Genomic DNA, 13,943 nt, shown 5'->3' with positions numbered 1-13,943 from the left:
TGACTCTACTGAGGGCACTAAGAGGAGTTTTTTTTTGTTTTTTTTACTGCCACACAATGGAGCATTTTTTGTACTGGCGCACATTATAAGGGGGCTTTATTACAACTGGGGGACTATGGGAGCATTATTACTTCTGGGACACAATTACTGTTGGGGCACTGTAGGAGCACTATTACTACTAAGTGCACTCTGGAACAGAATTATTACTATTGTTGGGATTTTGGGGATCACTATTACTGTGGGGGCGCCCTGGCACAGTATTAGCTTAGCACAGTTATTTTTGTGGGATATTATGGTTACACTATTAGTGTCAGGGGCACTATTTTCTGGGTGCAGTTATTTTTTTAGAGCATTGTGTTCCAATAATTATTGAAGGGGGCGCTGTGTGTAACTAGTATTTTCAGGAGGTTTATCTGTTTCTACAATATAGTTTTGGGGGCCCAGCGTCTCAGTATTGAGGGTGCATGATGGGATGTTGAGAAGGTGGGAGGAAAATTAGGAAACTAAGATGTCTGTCTGTCTGTCAAACACTGCAGAGATGAGAGATGGCTGAAAGAAATCATCATGGTGGTCTGGTCTGAATTGAGAAAATGAATAAAGAGAACATCTACATCAAAGGAGACGTCACTGGATGTGAGAGTTATGGATGCGATATATGGGTGGGGCTGTGTGTTGGTGTGGCTTGAGGGTGTGCAAGGACACAGGGGCCCCATAATCTTCTATTGCCCCGGGAAGTTCGTAATGAAATTGCCCATTAGTAATGGCATCACAAGATTTACTGCTATTTTTCCAACACTTTTAGGGGGGGAAAGTGTCTAATAAAGCAAAAAAGATGGTAGTTTACAACATCACATAGGACTACGGTTAAAAATAGGCCATGGTAAAAATTTTAAGAAATCTCTGACTTGCAATGCAGGCATCCACATATGCATCATAACTTCTTTCTTAAGTGTGGCAAGTCAAGTAAAAGATCATGCTTCATTTCCCCTCAACCTATTTAAATGAATTTCTTCTCTTACTATTATTGTCTTGGACACATCCGTTCAGCTGTGTGATCAAAAGAAAAAAAGATCTGGAAGAACAAGAACAGTCAAAATGTTTCATTCTTCTAAGTTTTCAATGTGAGAAAATGTAGAATAAATGTTATGTTTTTGTGTCGCATACGTTAACGGCTCACTGAAGTAAAATATTGGAAAGGCAATGGGTAAAACATAAATCAGTGATGGAAAAAAAACATAAAGCGAGGAGAAATATCAAACTGGGAGCCATATCTTTGAACAACATATATATTTTTAAATTACATCCATTCGCATTCTGAACCTGATGTTATATAGAATGCGGCAGGCACGAAATAGATTTTGTATTGCTTCAATTACTACCCACAGATAGTTTTTTTTTTCACTTCATGTATTCCGTTTTCACAGCTCTTTCTCATCCGTCTGATGTTCCCTTAAGCTTTATAGCCACCCACACTTCTATTTAGTTGAATGTTCATACTATACTGTCAGTGACTGTCCTGGCACCTTGCCATGTTTCTTGCTTCTTAGTGAAAGTCACTGTTGAACTCTCTGTAAAAGCATGTCTTATTGATTTAAGAACTGTGGAATATCCCTGCCTCTGATTTCGAATAGATAATCTATATTTAATTTTTATATTTTTTGAGAATACAATTTTTTTAAAATAAAATATAAAGAATAGGAGTGTACTTAACCCAGATTCAAACACTATCTGAAAGCTTTTAACATTGTGCTTTTATATTCCGTGCAAGTGCCAAAAGAAACCCATTAGATTAAAGTGTTTATCTTATTTTTCCCTTTGTTTAAATCAAAGCATTGAATGGAAGGTACACTTTGGTTTCCTAGAAGCTGTGGAACCACAATTTAACTCCTTAGTGTCCACCCATACGCCTTTCTACAGTGGTCACTAAGGAGCCTTAGGCTAAGCTGCGCTTTTTCACTGTGGCCCGATCTAAGGGCTGCACAGGCCCCCCATACAGTGGGGGCAGGAGTGTCGATCCGGGCTGTTTAAGCCTTTATATGCCCCAGGCAATGGCACCCCCCACATGTGAGCGGTGACAGAGGAAGCCTACTGCTTCTGTGTTCCTTCTGCACCCTGCAAATGTGATCGCAGGGTGCTGATGCGTGTAAAGGCAGGCTGGGACCTGGTGTAGGCCCCAAGCATGCATCGAGTGTTTTCCAGCAGACTGTGCCTCTCTGGCGCAGCCTGCTAGTCACTAATAGCACTGGCATTAAAATGCAATGTACTATAGGGATAGTGCATTGCATTTTAGAAGCAATCAAAAGATTGTCTGTCATAGCCCACTATTAATAGGATTTAAAAAAATATTAAATAAAATAAATTACAATTAAAAATATGCTTTTTTATTGAAATACACATTTCAATGAAAAAAAATGCAAAAATAAAATCTCCCCCACATGTTTGGTATTGCCACGTCCGTAACAACACACACTACAAAAATATCCCCTACGGTGAACGCTGTAAAGAAAAATTCCAGAATTACTCATTTATTCTTAGTTGCCACTGAAAAAACCTAATAACAAGCGATCAAAAAGTGTTATTATGCCAAAATGATACCAATGAGAACTACAAGTCATCCCACAAAAATCAAGCCATCACATAACTCCATAGAAAGAAAAAGAAAAAAGTTAGAAATGAGTTAAAATGAGTCTTGAGATGCGGCATTGCAAAAAGATTTTCTTTTTAATAAAAGGGGTTTATTGCAAAAAAGTTGTAAAATGTAAAAAAAATATATTTATTTGGTATCACTGTAATCATACTGACCCAGATATATTATGTTATTTATGTCAAAAAATGAACCCTGCAAAATTTATAACATAAAAACTCAGTTGGCAGTATTGCTGTTTTTTCCTATCTCCCTCCCAGTAAAAAAGTTAATCAAAAAATGTTATGTATCCGAAAATGGCAGCATTAAAGACTTCAACTTGTCCCTCAAAAAACAAGCTACATAGACGAAAAAGTAAAAAAGTTATAGCACTTTGAAGGCAATAATGAAATAGGAAGAAAAATGCTCGGTCAGTAAGACTCAAAATAGGCTGGTCACTAAGGGGTTAAAAGCCTTTTTCAGGATTAGAAAAATGGGTCTGCTGAGTTTCTACAAACAGCACCACTCCTGTCCAAGTGCTATGATTTATGTTGGAGTTCATCATATTTAAGTGAATGTGACTAAGCCTGTAATATCAGCAAAAGCTGCTGGATAAGAGCTGTTTCTAGGAGGAAAAAAATTAGACCCTATTTTCTATTTCTGCATCATATCCTGAGGGAATGTCTCCTAAAACAACCTCCTGTCCATACACCTTATTAAAGCATATGGTGGGCATCCAGAAGGAGAGTCCCTCACTCACCATTCACTCTATAAGTTGTAATTAAAATCCTCTTTGTGACAAGGAAGTTCACTTTCTGTCATTTGACATACATGGCAGAAGAGGAGTAGAGCGGGATCAGTAGCTAAGGGTACTTTCCCACTTGCGTTTTTCTTTTCCGGCATAGAGTTCCGTCCTAGGGGCTCTATACCGGAAAAGAACTGATCAGTTTTATCCCCATGCATTCTGAATGGAGAGTAATCCGTTCAGGATGCATCAGGATGTCTTCAGTTCAGTCGTTTTGACTGATCAGGCAAAAGAGAAAACCGCAGCATGCTACGGTTTTATCTCCGGCGAAAAAAACTGAAGACTTGCCTGAATGCCGGATCCGGCATTTTTTCCCATAGGAATGTATTAGTGCCGGATCCGGCATTCAGAATACCGGAATGCCTGATCCGTCCTTCCGGTCTGCGCATGCGCAGACTGAAAAAAAGGTGAAAAAAATAAATGCCGGATCCGTTTTTGCCGGATGACACCGGAAAGACGGATCCGGGATTTCAATGCATTTTTTCGACTGATCAGGCATTTTTAAGACTGATCAGGATCCTGATCAGTCTTGCTAATGCCATCAGTTGGCATACGTTTTGCCTGATCCGGCAGGCAGTTCCGGCGACGGAACTGCTTGCCGGATCTCTCTGCCGCAAGTGTGAAAGTACCCTAAGCTGGCTCCATACACAGTGGGGAGGCTTCCCTCGGTTGTCCAATTTGCTTCACTGTGGCAATATTGTGGGGTGCTGATCTGCTATCATGGCATCCTAAGGCCTTGTAAAGGCTCCCAGTCCTGTGGCAGGAATTAATAGGAAGATTTCTTAATCACCATAAACTGCAATAGTAAGGCATTGCAGTGTATGGTATAGGCATATGACAACATGTTAAATTCCACTAGGGGGGGTTAAAAAAAATATGTAAAAAAAAAAAAGTAAAGAATGAAAAAAAAAAAACAACAACCAATCAGATTCCAGCTTTCATTTTTCAAAACTCCTTTGAAAAATGAAAGGTGAAATCTGATTGATTGCTATGGACAACTAAACCAGTTTTCCTTTACACCAGTATTGTTAAATCAGGACCTTAATGACTTTATTGGCTTCTAAGAAGCAGAGATGTGTATATCTGAAACAATACAATAATTATTTCACATGCCAATAAGAAAAATGGTCCTTAGTTATGACAATGTAAAAAACAGGGGGGGGTCATTTATCAAAGACTGATATTTTGCTCTGGTCTTTGTTATCTGCTGTGCTATTAGAGGATGTACTTAATTTATGACAAGGCACAGGCCTCATCATAAATTAGGTGCATTCTCTGGCAGCCAGTGCGCCGAGATTGAAATCAACTCCAGCCTCCGCTATGCCCCACCAATGCACAGTGCTGAGAGTAGAGTAAAAATGCAAGTGTGCCTAAATTTACACATACAGGTGTTCAAGAAGTCACAAAACAGGGCTATGCAACTTTTTTTTTTTACACCAGTTTCTGGCATAGGAGGTCATAATAATTGACCCCATACTGTATACAGGTGAAACTCGAAAAATTTGAATATCTGCAAAAGTCCATTTATTTCAGTAATGCAAATTTAAAGGAATTGCAATAATGCAGCTTAAAATTAGAATTTTGTGAAAAGGTTCAATATTCTACGCTCAAAGTGTCACACTCTAGTCAGCTAATTAATCCATACCCCCTGAGCAAAGGGTACCTCAAAATTGTGACTTTGGGGTTTCATAAGCTGTAAGCCACAATCATCCAAATTATACCAAATAAAGGCTTGAAATATCTCACTTTGCATGTAATGAGTCTATCTCATATATTAGTTTCATCTTTTAAGTTGCATTACTGAAATTAATGAACAATATTCAAATTTTTCGAGTTTCACCTGTATGTGCTCTAGAAATAAGTAGCACAGATTGACAGAACAGGTATCATTCTGATGTGCCTTATGGAGACAGCATATGGTGACACAGAGTGGCTAGAGGTATGTTATTTAAAGTCACAGGGGCACCATAGGTGTCCCAAGCCAGTGCCAGCAGTATGATGCTCTGGACAATGTTCTGCTTAGTGATGATCAGCATGGGCAATATTCGATTTTTAGCCTAATATTCGCAATACATTTGCAAATTCTAGAATTCATGATCTCCAGTCAATATTTTCTTGATTGCGAAAATCGGCAATGTAATATGCGCATATTGCACGCGCAATACAGGCGTGGCTTACTTTTGCTACATTTTTCAAGCTGCTATAAGTTTCCTGAGACTGGAGAAAATGCACAGTTATAACCAAATAGACAATAAAGGACAATATTCCTTGTCATAGGTAAACGTCACTATAACTCAGATACAATGGCACAAAATAGTGATAATTAGTTGTATTAAAACATAACCTTTACTAATGTAATTAAAAAGATAGGCCCTAAATGTGAAAATCATACAAAATGGTAAGATCAAAGAGCGGCGGTAGTGAAAACCAATGTGCACAGCGGCACCCAAACAATTGATTGTAAAGTAAAGGTGCACGGCGGCACCTGGGATTGATAACCGTACTCCTACCGCCCTGTCGTCAATGTCTAGGGTGCAGTCTGCGTCCTGATGACACCGGAGTTATTGACTCCAATCCAGACAATCGGCTGCTGGAGGCGGCGGGGTCAGAACAAACCCTAATATGACCCTGTGGAGTAGTCTTAAGCTTGCCCTGATAACTAAATAGTAGCAGCCTCACCACAGGGCACTCGTCCTTAAAAGGGCAACCCCGTCAGGAACCTCTCCCTGTGAACTGGCCCTGTTTGGCCCTAATCTAGTCCCGCTCCCTGCATGCACGTTTCATGTCTCAGAAATAATCAGGGGAAATTTAACTAAAACCATTAAAACAGAGACGATCTATGGTCCGCGGCTAGTCAGATGCCCGTACATGTGGATAAGGAGCTTTAACCAGCACTCCTTCTTCCACTAGCCCATAGATTTTACAGACGATCATATGGGTGTGTTATAACTGGTATCACCCGATTATCTCTGTTTTATAAGTTCTAGTTAAATTTCCCCTGATGATTTCTGAGACATGAAACGTGCATGTAGGGAGCGGGACTAGAGTAGGACCAAACAGGTCCAGTTCACAGGGAGAGGTTCCTGACGGGGTCGCTATTTTAAGGTCGAGTGCCCTGTGGTGAGGCTGCTACTTGAATTTAGTTATCAGGGCAAGCTCAAGATTACACTACAGGGTCATATTAGGGTTTGTTCTGACCCCGCCGCCTCCAGCAGCCGATTGTCAGGATTGGAGAAAATGCACAGTACAGTAATTCCTATCAGCTACACTATATAACTATCTAACCTACACTGACTATCTCCCACTAACCATCTGTATTATATATATGAGCTAACTATCTAATGTAATTGAATAAGGATCCAGATGACTCAGCAAAGCACACACCACAGCAATGTCACTGCTCTCTCTAGCAGAACTGCAAAAAACTGCAGAAAATGGCTGCTGGGGAGGTTCTTATATACTAAGGGGTAGGCAACTTTCCTATTGGTTGCTAGGGATGTTGCTAAGTTCAGACAAAGATATTGCAGTGTTCTCGTTGGCCCACAAGCAAGAAGGAGGAGGGTACTGATGAAAAATAAAATCTAGAATATTGCAATTATGAAGATTTAGCACTATACTCTAGATTTTCGTGAATCCTCAAAGTACCGATATTCGCGGTAAAAATTTGCAATTAGAATATTCGCGATCAATACTAGTTCTGCTGAGAAACCTTGGATCCTGGCATTCAAATGTTACTTTGTTGCCTATCAAATACACCTCTTCTTGACAGTAGTATTCCTCCCCTAATGGCAATGGCCTCTTTCTGCAGGAAAATGTGCCCATTAGTGTTCCACACTGCAAAGTTGTTCAATGTGTTAACTTGTGTGTATTTTTGAAGAAAAGGAAGGTAAAGGGCTAAAATCATATTCATGTTGAAATTATAAATTGCTAAAAGCCCAGAGAAACCCTTGATTTGAATACTTGGCATGTTTTAAGCAAAAAATGCATAAAAAATATGACTTTGGCTGCGACATTGTATCACTTTGCAAATTCACTGAATATTTTATATATCAATTTTTCTTAAAACACTGATAGCTCTCTGCTTGGTAAAAGTCTGCAAATAATACCTTGGTAGCTTTTGCAAATCCATATACAATTAAGGTCATTTCAATACGTACCAAAGTGCAAAGGAACCGAAGACTTGAACAAACAACTTACACGCCTCTAATCAGTTCTGCTGTATTGTATGCGTTTGCTGTGAGCGTTGGCAGGGAAACACTTGCAACGTATACCACCAACATAGGCACCCATTGACAATTGCCTCATTTTACATGTCGGACAGGATATGGTTGTTTATTATAAAAGATATAGCATATATCAAGAGATAGCTGTCTGCATATAACATAGTGGAAAAAGACAATGCCAGTCATTATTTTCCTTTTAGGCCTCATTCACACGTCTGTGTTCATGATGGCATCCATGAAAAGATGGTCAATGGTTCATCCATGAAGCTGTGTGTGAAGAATCCATGTTTTGCCCATTTGTCTATTTTTTACCCTCCATTAGGCATCCGTATTTCATGGACACTGCTAAACTGAAAATTAATTTTTAGACCATTTTATAACAATAGTCCGTGAAAACAATGGACCAAACACAGATTGCATCTGTGTTTTGTCCATTGTTCAAATGGACACATAAACTATACTTGTGTGTGAGATTTCTGTAATAACTGACCCACGTTCTGTGGAAAACCACTGATGTGTGAATTCACACATTAAAGCCAATAGGTACTGTATGTGTGCTGTCTGTGATTCACTAATGTGTGAAAGAAGCCTTAGAGGAGTCTTTGAAAAAAATATGTTTTATGTGGTTTTCAGCACTACATCTAAAAATCAGAAAAAGACAGTTTTTGCTTTGTTACTCAGTGACAACCTCTCATGCCAAAATCTATTACAGGAGCATGGTATTCCAACAGACATGGGTTATGCAGTGGCTCCCCATCACTCGGGTGTCTATCCAGTACACATACAGCTTTACGATGCTTGGAAAAAAAATTGGAACATTAAAGTCACAAGTACAGAAGAATATCCACATTTGAAACCAGCGCGTTACAGACAGGGATTTGTTCACAAAAATATTATGGTAAGTTATTGATGCCTTAAAATGAGAAGATATTCATGGTATGTCAAACCATTGGAGGTGAATAGATAGATAGATAGTTAGATAATCAATGAATGATAAAATGCATATGACTTTGTTTATACAATTTAAAGTTGTAAAGAACATTTACTATGTTGGCAATTTTTGCTAATTCCAATCTCTGTGCAAAGCAGGTAGTTTTGACACAAGTGATTCAAGTGGTTATCCCATAAACAGCTTATATCACCTGTCCACATGACAGGTGATAAATGCATGATCGCGGAGGCCACCCTGTATATAGTAACTGCTATTATAGATGTCATCCTATTTACTGTCATTTTAAGAAAACAACAAACCATTTAATAGTACTACTTTCTCTTGCTATAGTTTAATGGTTTAGATCTTCAGCTTAGCTGCCATTTAAAAACTGCTTCTAGGATTAGCTTCATGTATGAGGAGGCTAAGAGCATATACACTCACCTAAAGAATTATTAGGAACACCATACTAATACGGTGTTGGACCCCACTTTTGCCTTCAGAACTGCCTTAATTCTACGTGGCATTGATTCAACAAGGTGCTGATAGCATTCTTTAGAAATGTTGGCCCATATTGATAGGATAACATCTTGCAGTTGATGGAGATTTGAGGGATGCACATCCAGGGCATGAAGCTCCCGTTCCACCACATCCCAAAGATGCTCTATTGGGTTGAGATCTGGTGACTGTGGGGGCCATTTTAGTACAGTGAACTCATTGTCATGTTCAAGAAACCAATTTGAAATGATTCGAGCTTTGTGACATGGTGCATTATCCTGCTGGAAGTAGCCATCAGAGGATGGGTACATGGTGGTCATGAAGGGATGGACATGGTCAGAAACAATGCTCAGGTAGCCCGTGGCATTTAAACGATGCCCAATTGGCACTAAGAGGCCTAAAGTGTGAGCATAAAACATCCCCTACACCCTTACACCACCACCAGCCTGCACAGTGGTAACAAGGCATGATGGATACATGTTCTCATTCTGTTTACGCCAAATTCGGACTTTACCATTTGAATGTCTCAACAGAAATCGAGACTCATCAGACCAGGCAACATTTTTCCAGTCTTCAACAGTCCAATTTTGGTGAGCTCGTGCAAATTTTAGCCTCTTTTTCCTATTTGCAGTGGAGATGAGTGGTACCCGGTGGGGTCTTCTGCTGTTGTAGCCCATCCGCCTCAAGGTTGTGCGTGTTGTGGCTTCACAAATGCTTTGCTGCATACCTCGGTTGTAACGAGTGATTATTTCAGTCAACGTTGCTCTTCTATCAGCTTGAATCAGTTGGCCCATTCTCCTCTGACCTCTAGCATCAACAAGGCATTTTCGCCCACAGGACTGCCGCATACTGGATGTTTTTCCCTTTTCACACCATTCTTTGTAAACCCTAGAAATGGTTGTGCGTGAAAATCCCAGTAACTGAGCAGATTATGAAATACTCAGACCGGCCCGTCTGGCACCAACAACCATTCCACGCTCAAAATTGCTTAAATCACCTTTCTTTCCCATTCTGACATTCAGTTTGGAGTTCAGGAGATTGTCTTGACCAGGACCACCCCCCTAAATGCATTGAAGTAACTGCCATGTGATTGGTTGACTAGATAATTTCATTAATGAGAAATAGAACAGGTGTTCCTAATAATTCTTTAGGTGAGTGTATATGTTGCCCCTCTATTGCCTCAAATGAAAAGAAGAAGCCCTTCAACCAGAATCCTATTGTAGGTTATGATGTGTAGACTTTTATTAAAAGTTGCACTGGCTAAACATGGCTGACGGTATGGGATCTCGAGTTGCAAATTTAACAGTGAGAGCGAGTGATGAGAGATTGTGTTCCTTATCACAAATAACAGAGTTGAGAGACTCATAGAGACTAACCCAGAGGAAAGAGACTTTGTCCATTTCTCCACTCCAGGGGGACTGACTATTTGTGGAGGTTTCCTTCTTCTCTTGCAGTGGATTACAATTTTCAAACTCTCCTGATACCATGGTTCTTAGAGTCCAAACACTATAATAGGGAATACTTAAAACACCTTCTGTGTTGGCATACAGCAAAAGTGGTTTTGATCTCCCACCTCAAATCTATGCCAGTATAACAAAAAATTCTTGTCCACCCCAAGGGAGTGGACCATTGTGAGATAATAGTATGACCCTAAGTGTGACAGGAGTGAAAGGTTTTATTGTAAATGCCAAGAGGCACATCTTTTTTAGCTTTAGAAATAAGGCAGGGAGGATGATGGTGAGATAAGTAAAGTCTTCTTTCCTATTGTCCCATGTACTGAAGATTTTGGATACCCAGGGAAAGGTACATTCTTTACCCATGAAGATCCCGTAAGTCTTTCATGAGTTTTATAAACAATTATAACAATAACCAACGCCGGACCAAGGAGCCTCTGTTTATCCTATGAACAAATATCAAATGCCCCAATCACCACAGAAGATGTTGTTAAAGCATAAACCTGTCACCATTAAAATGCAGTCCAAGCTGCAGTCATAGTGGTATAGAGCAGGAGGAGCTGAGCAGATTACTATACAGATTGTGGGAAAATATTATGTAAAACTCGTATTTTATTTATCTAAATCTCTGCTCATTTTCAGCTAAAGAGTCAATGTAACAGTGACTGACCCATGTGTGTGCATACATGTATAGCTTTCTGAAACTGATTAGGCCCGGCAGCATAACTTCTTAGCTCACAATGAGAAGAGATTTAGATGAAAAAAAATGAACAGAATCTTTTCCCATAAAACTACAGTATATATAAATCTGCTCAACTCTTCCTCTTTGTAACTTGCTGCCTGAAGATTTTCCTGCATTTTCATGGTGCAAGTCTGCTTTAAATTGTGCTACGTAACCCTATGTTGCCAAAAAATAATGGGTGGGGGCATAAATCTATCAAATATCAAAGGATACATGCTAGGTAGTATCCTCAGACATCGATTGACTGGATTCACAAATCCAGCCATTACTTTAATCAAAACTGGCAAACTGCTGGTCACTTAACTCAATAATTAAAATCCGATACTCTATGCTACCATGTCATTTTAAACATTCACTAGTCCTAGAAGGCTTCTGGCTTGCCCTTTCACATATCCAAATATATTATTTTTTGGTGGAAATCCCATGTTCTTGAAAAGGAGGTCAAATTGTCTTTTTGCTGAGTGGGCTGGGGACTTTTAAAGATGTCCTCCATGATACAGAGTATCAATTACTTTTCAAGAATTGTGTGGTAAGTTTAACCTTCCATTGTCTCAGTATCTCCAATTCTGCCAGCTAATCACTTTTGTAAACAAAAGCTTAAAAAGTTTTTTCTGGAAATCTTCACTATTTAGTTTAATTTTTGGAACAGATTTGTATTTTTGCAATTGGTAATATATAGAGATGAGCGAATTTCTAAAAAAAATTGATTCCGTCTGTTCGCCGAATTTTCCCAAAACATTTTATTCAATCCAAATTTACTTGTGGCAAATATTGTTAAAAAACTGCTATTTCCTGGCTGCAGAGAGCCTGTATAGTGGTGTAAAACACTGTGCCTTGCAGAAACACGCATAGAGAGTAAAACACTACTATGAGTCAGTATGACACGCAGATGACAGGTTTCGCTCTTAGAATCACTGCACACTTCACTTATTTGGGCAGTTATGGGGCCAAAACTGACCAAATAACTCAAGTGTGAACTCAGCCTTACAGGTCAATGTTAGCACCAGGTATAAAGAACTGTGCAGAGGCCCAAGATCCTACTATAGCATGAAGGAGCGCACTCTTTTTACATAGTTGTCAGCTGATTCCACATAGATTTCTACAGAACCTTTTCTATTAAATGCTGATACAAGTAGAGCTCCCCTGACAGAGTGGAGAGGGTGGAAGCAGTAAGTTTGTGTTGACGTCAATGATTATTTTGCTCTTCCTCTGATCCGTCAGAATAATAACTCCCAAAAATCGGATCCTGTCTGTTGAGCATCCGCCTTCACTCGGCATTTGGTCAGTAATCCATCAGTATTGCAAAAGACAAAAAAAAAAAACAGGAGTGGATTCAAAACAGAGATGGCATGTGAATTGAATATTTTATATGGTCTTCTGTGTTTTGTACCCATTCCTGTTTTTGGCTACGAAATCATAAGCCAATTCTGATGCAAAATAGAGACTATGTCATACAGGCCTTACAGCTGCTACATAGACAGGATCTGTTGTGTGTCTCATTTTTCCTTCCTTCTGACAGATCAGAAGAAGGGTCAAATAAATTATGATGTCAACCAGGCCAAAAAGGCAAAATACTGGCCTAGTCATGGAGTGGTGAGGTAGCAGCATGAAGAGACCACAGAGTGTTGAGGTGGCAGCAATATGAGGAGACCACAGAGTGGTGAGGTGGCAGCAGCATGAGGAGACCACAGAGTGGCCCAGTGACATAGTGGTGAGCTGGCAGCAGCCTCAGGAGACCACAGAGTGGCCAAATGACAAAGTGGCGAGGTGGCTGCAGCATGAGGAGACCACAGAGTGGTCAAGTGACAAAGTGGTGAGCTGGCAGCAGCATGAGGAGATCACAGAGTGGCCCAGTGACAAAGTAGTGAGCTGGCAGCAGCATGAGGAGACCACAAAGTGGCCAAGTGACAAAGTGGTGAGGTGGCAGCAGCATGAGGAGATTACAGAGTGGCCCAGTGACAGAGTGGTGAGCTGTCAGCAGCATGAGGAGACCACAGAGTAACCAAGTGACAAAGTGGTGAGGTGGCAGCAGCATGAGGAGACCACAGAGTGGCCAAGTGACAGAGTGGTGAGGTTGCAGCAGCATGAGGAGAGCACAGAGTGGCCCAGTGACATAGTGGTGAGGTGGCAGCAGCATGAGGAGAGCACAGAGTGGCCCAGTGACATAGTGTTGAGTTGGCAGCAGCATGAGGAGACCACAGAGTGGTGAGTTGGCAGCAGCATGAGGAGACCACAGAGTGGTGAGGTGGCAGCAGCATTAGGAGACCACAGAGTGGCCCAGTGACAAAGTGGTGAGCTGTCAGCAGCATGAGGAGACCACAGAGTGGCCAAGTGACAAAATGGTGAGGTGGCAGCAGCATGAGGAGAGCACAGAGTGGCCCAGTGACATAGTGGTGAGGTGGCAGCAGCATGAGGAGAGCACAGAGTGGCCCAGTGACAGAGTGGTGAGGTGGCAGCAGCATGAGGAGACCACAGAGTGGCCCTGTAACAGAGTGTTGAGTTGGCAGCAGCATGAGTAGACCACAGAGTGGCCCAGTGACATAGTGGTGAGGTGGGGGGCAATACCAGTACCAGATGAAGATGGTGGGTGGCAGTAAGAGCACCTGGCAGCAGGTTTCTGGCATCAGGCGGATGGCAGCATCAGAAAAGTAGCTGAAACAGGTAGCC

At 40.7% G+C, this 13,943-nt stretch overlaps 1 protein-coding gene across 1 annotated transcript in view; it reads left to right on the top strand.

Moving 5' to 3' along the window:
- LOC120989893 (bifunctional heparan sulfate N-deacetylase/N-sulfotransferase 3-like) overlaps positions 1-13,943 on the top strand; it is a 607,584-nt gene that overhangs the window by 235,683 nt on the left and 357,958 nt on the right. The window contains exon 4 of the mRNA XM_040418281.1: positions 8,364-8,549. Coding sequence (XP_040274215.1) covers positions 8,364-8,549 — 186 coding nt within the window. The remainder of the gene's footprint in view (positions 1-8,363; positions 8,550-13,943) is intronic.

This window comes from Bufo bufo, chromosome 2 (assembly GCF_905171765.1).
Source record: "Bufo bufo chromosome 2, aBufBuf1.1, whole genome shotgun sequence".
In the NCBI taxonomy this organism is placed as follows: Eukaryota; Metazoa; Chordata; class Amphibia; order Anura; family Bufonidae; genus Bufo; species Bufo bufo.
The sequence above is the reverse complement of the archived record's forward strand: the minus strand, read 5'-3'. Positions and strand labels throughout refer to the sequence as shown.